The sequence below is a fragment of the Arachis hypogaea genome, chromosome 4, assembly GCF_003086295.3.
Source record: "Arachis hypogaea cultivar Tifrunner chromosome 4, arahy.Tifrunner.gnm2.J5K5, whole genome shotgun sequence".
Lineage (NCBI taxonomy): Eukaryota > Viridiplantae > Streptophyta > Magnoliopsida > Fabales > Fabaceae > Arachis > Arachis hypogaea.
In genome coordinates, this window is record NC_092039.1 from 77,183,484 (window position 1) to 77,188,681 (window position 5,198).

The following is a 5,198-nucleotide window of genomic DNA, read 5'->3' on the forward strand; positions in this document are numbered from 1 at the left end:
AACCTGAGGCCAAGTTTGTCACCCCCTAACCTATGTCGCCCTTTGCTGGCTCATAATTTGTGCTTCATTAGCGCTCTCTTTTCTTTCATCAATTGAATTTGTAGCATAAAAATTTCACTGAAGTATAATAACCGAAAGGATTTTGTTATCCTGTGCTTTTAGGATATTGGTTAAATATACCATAAAAAAATATTTTAATATTATTTATTACACTTTTTTACGTTTTCAATGTATTGAACATATAAAAAATATTGAAACATTTTTTTTAGGGATTTAGATCCTCTAAAGTTTGAATTTCACTTTAAAGAGTAAAGTGTGATCTCTCATCATTGATTTTATAGGTGAGACAAAAAATAAATGTAAAAGAGAAATTATTCAAAAATAAAAAATCACACTTTACTCTCTAAATTGAAATTCAAACTTTAGAGAATTCAAATCCTTTTTTTAGCATGTTTAACCAAATACCTTTAGGTCACAGAATAGCAAAACCCTAACTGAAAAATCAACCTTTCAACATCCACCACCAAACCACACTCATTTAATAGAACAAAATAACAACGGAAACATCTCGTTAATTCTTTAATAATAATAATAATAATAATAATAATAATAACATAAAAAAAAAAAAGAAGCAGAGCTGCGGGCTACACGTATCTTGTAACCTCTTCAATCCCCCACACTTATTTTAGCAAAACTAAGAAGAAAAAGGATTGCTAATGGTTGGTTATTAATAACATAGTAACACTGCGCAACACATCGCACGCTTTATCAACACAATCACACCTAGGAATTGGTACTCAATAGTCAATACCCTCCACCGACATTTTTTTTATACTATACTTATATTGTAACTTTTCCTAAAACTAATACTATGGTAGATTTAGCATTACCCACTTCAACACTTCCCGGGAAAATAGAGGAAAGTATTAATGTGGGAAACTCAAAACAAACAAACACACAAAGCCCAAAAAAAGTACAAAGAGGAGCCATATCATTTCAATTTTTTCTAGCGTTGAACTTTTTTTTTTTTTTATCAATTTTAGACGCGGAAATTCTTGCCCGTGAAGGTTTGTCCAAACTGCCAATTAGGCGGTGCCACATTCCATGAGGTTGAGGTGCGCTTGTCACTGCCGGTGACTCTAAAGGAGAGAGCCTGGCCCACTAAAACGGCATTGGATTGCCAATTTTGCCCCCAGTTGTGGCTCATGCTTGCCCACGCAGTATTGGTACCCTTCACACTCGCGCGCACGATATCCCCAGCACCCGCAACATTGGTGATCAGAACCAGGTTGAAGTAACGGAAGCCATTGATTGTGAATCTGATACCTCCTGTTTTTCTACATGGCACCCTGTTAGATTAAAATAAAAAAGTTAGAAGTGATAGTATTGCTGAATGTAAGAAGAAAAATAGTATCAATACTCCTATTACGGATTACGAAGGCCCATAGGTTTGTACTTTTCTACGGATGACTTATGTCTCAAAATCAGCATGGATCTACGTAAAAATGTTCTTCTGTGACTTTATGCCCTGATTTTCTGATAACAATTTAATTTTTTATGTTTATTTACTAGAATACCCTCCATTTACTTATTATTTTAATATAATTTTTTATATAGGTAGTGGAGTAAATTTTTCCACATTAAGTTATCACAAAATACCACAAAATAATTAAAAGAAATGAGAATATGTAATTAAAAAATAAATGAATAATTATAATGGAATAATTGAAAGACTAGAATATCCTATGACTACTTGTATTAGTAGTGACAATAGAGATTACTTTGGTCAATTCGGCCTTAGATATCGGAACAATAAACATAGACCCTACGGGCCCAAAAGCGCAAAAAGGCAGAGCTTCACAACTAAAAAAAAAAAAGGAAAAGGTTCTTGTTTTACCAAGTCCTGTATTGATTTGGCAGCAAGTTTACTAATAAACCAATGATTAAACAAGTTTGCTAGTAATTGTTCCTATAATCCTATATCACATATTGAAAGCGTTACTATTACTCAACGCATATTAATAAAGGCTGTCATATCAGGTCATGTATGTGGAAGTGTAGAACTATAAAATGCATGCAGCGAAATTAAGTGTTGTGGTTGTGGACAAAGAAGAATGGTCTTTTTAGTTTCTACTATTGTATTTTTGGCAGTGTACAAAGCACCGAAAAGAGGATTTCGGTCTGGTAACCAAAAATAGTCACAACTCGCGAGATATTTAACATTTATTAATGGTTGTAAATAATAAATAAGACAAATTCGGATTGTTTTTTAATTTTTATAGTATTACTGTTATGGCTGAAACTGCTGATGCCATTCTAACACACTCTTCGTTCCTTCCACAAGCAAATTAAACCATCTGGACAGCTGGTAGAATACCTCATCAATATTTAGACACATTAAAAAAAATAAGTTCTGTTATCTAATGTTGTAGTAGTCAAAAAAAATTAAGAATTATATATGGTTAATTAAACTTTTAAATTTTTAAAGTATTGAGCATTTTAAAAAATATTCTTCCAATAAAATTTATTAGTTTCAAAAAAATTAAGAAATGTTTTATTAACACATTCCTCGTTAAAACCTTCAAATAAATTAAAAAGACTTGACAGACTAAAAGCTAGAGACAAAACTCATTTTTACTTTGAGGCTATCTAAACAAAGATTATTAAAATTGGAGAGTGTTAGGTAAACATTGACTATCTTAAATAATATGAATAACTCTAATTTAATACTACTAATTAAATTTAAGATTAATTTATTCTTTTACTCTTATTAATTTAAATTATTCACACATTGTTCAAAAATATTATTGATTACCTGTACTTTTTCATTAAAATTATATTCATGAAATAAGAATTTATCGCATATTTGTGCATGAAATGACTTTTTTTATAGATAGATATAATAATAAAAAAGAAAAGTTCTACCAATAAATTAAAGAAAAACAAAAGACTCAAAATGTGAAAATTAGTTACTCTTTCTCTCTACACTAATTGCAGACTTAATTTTTTCTTAAGGCATGTGACTTTCCCGCATATTTTCTGGGCAACCGGACAGCAAAATCATGGGAAAACCAATCACCTCCATTAAAGCTGAAAAAGCCAAAACAATTAGCAAAAGAATAAAAAAATTAACAGGACTCACCGGCGGTAAGCAACCGGAACGATTCCGGCGCGGTATTGAGCGATCTTGAGGAACATTGGCATGGCAAGATCGAAGTGCGGCCTCGGCGGGTTACACCAACCGCCATTATCACTGGGAAGAGCAAAATTTGGTGGGCAGAAGTTTGTGGCGGTTATTAGTATGGAAGGGTTGCCGGGGTTGCACCAACGGGGATCTTGGTCGCACTTGATCTCGAAGCACGCGCCGCAGCTGAAGCCATCGTTGTATAGTGCTGTGCTCAGTGCTGCTGTGTTCACTCCGTACCCTTGGCTGTACAAGTTGCCGTAACCGCAAGAACCTCCTAAAATAAACAATAACCAAATCATTCAGTGTCATGTAGAAATTTATCTGAAAACTAAAAAACAAAGTTTAAGTTAATGCATTAAACAATTTTAAAGTTTAAATTATTTTTCCCCTTTGGATGCACGCTCGTTGTTGATGTGAGTTATGGGTTTTAGATTTGAGAAGTGAATTGGATAAATGTGAAGGGAAGGATGAAACATTTATGGTGGACGGTTGGATAAATGACAGCAACTGTGTGAATTTCGGTAAAGGGAAAATATAACGACCAGAAAGGAAAAGAAAAGAAAAGTAAACTTGTCATAGAAACAGGACATGTTTTAACTATGGGCGAAAGAGTCCTAAGAAAACAAAGGCATGGGTTAGGATGCTGAAGAATTAAACCTACAGGGTGAGTGGTGACTAGTAATAAGATATGAAACTTTATGAAAAGCATGCAAAATGTATATGAAAGTGCTAGTGAGTGATAGGCAGGAAGGTGAAGGTGATGGTGACTTAGCTTTTTAGTTAAGAAAACAGAGAAAAACAGAGGAAAGTGACGAAATGAAGAAGGAGAGGAATTTGAGAGAATGTAGGAGCGGAAGGAGGAAGGTGGTTACCCATAGTTCCAGAGGCATCACTGCCACCATAGAAAGTGGCATGAGCAGACTGCCAGGGGCCACCCGCGTAAACGCCGGGGATCCTGGCAGTGGTTGCAACAAAGAGAGACGCCAGTAATGATGCAATGCAAAGCAGAACAATTCCAGCCATTGCAAAAGGGAGGGAGAGAGAGAGAGAGAGAGGTCGGTTACTAGTTAGTTAGTTGTTTGTGGTTTCAGGGTGAATGGAAAGTGAGGAGGAAAGAGGGGTACTTATGGAGTAGGAGTGGGAGGGGAATCAGCTGAGGTGAGGGACCTCACTATTCTAACTATTTTACCATCTAATTAATGCAATCCCACTTGCTTCTATCTCTTTCCCTCTCTCAAACAATTTTCACTTCAAAATATACTAAAAGTTAACTACTAAATTATTTACATATATAAAATATATATTAAAAATAATTTAAATAATATATATTCATGTGTAAATACATAAAAAATAAATTAATAATTAATTTTTTTTATATATATAACATTTTTGTGTTTAGACACCTACTCTCTTGTAGTGGATGTAATAAACCGCACACCGTTTCAATTGGCTTAATTTGTTTTTATTTTTATTTTGTTTTAATTTATTTATTTTTTTCCTTATTCTACAAGAAATATTTTGGAGTCGCTTACTATTCATAGAGCATGAATTTGATGATATGCATGTGCATCGCAAGTGGTCCTTCGTCATGCTGGTTTTGTTTGGAGGTCAAAGTGAGGAATGCATGTTGATGTTCAATTCAGGGGAGAAGACATGGAAGGAAAAGATGGAAAAGAAAGAAAGAAGAAACAAAAGCACATGAATGCGTGTGGGAAAACATAGCAAAAAATTGACATGGAATAGAGAAGGCCAAGCGTTTGAATTATCAATTCTTAATGCTAATTCCATTTACTCGTGTTATCTACGACGTAAGCAAGGTCTAGTCACATTTAGCATCAATCTGAACCATGACGAGCATCCTTAAAGCCTAATTTATAGCCTCTGAATTGAGAAATGAAAGCTTTATATAAATGCTTGCTTAATCAAAGTGAAGGAAATATAATAACGTTTTAATAATATTTAGAAGACAATAACAAAATCAATCTAAATAATCTAAAATTATTTTATTTAA

At 33.6% G+C, this 5,198-nt stretch overlaps 1 protein-coding gene across 1 annotated transcript; it reads right to left on the reverse strand.

Moving 5' to 3' along the window:
- Positions 1-544: 544 nt before the first annotated feature.
- Positions 545-4,413, reverse strand: LOC112796856 (expansin-A6). The gene is made up of 3 exons (XM_025839517.3): positions 4,060-4,413; positions 3,143-3,461; positions 545-1,349 (listed from the first exon to the last, which is right to left on the reverse strand). Exons 1-3 carry the CDS (start codon positions 4,208-4,210, stop codon positions 1,040-1,042), a joined length of 780 nt encoding a protein of 259 aa, XP_025695302.1. The 5' UTR covers positions 4,211-4,413; the 3' UTR covers positions 545-1,039.
- Between the last annotated feature and the right edge of the window lie 785 nt (positions 4,414-5,198).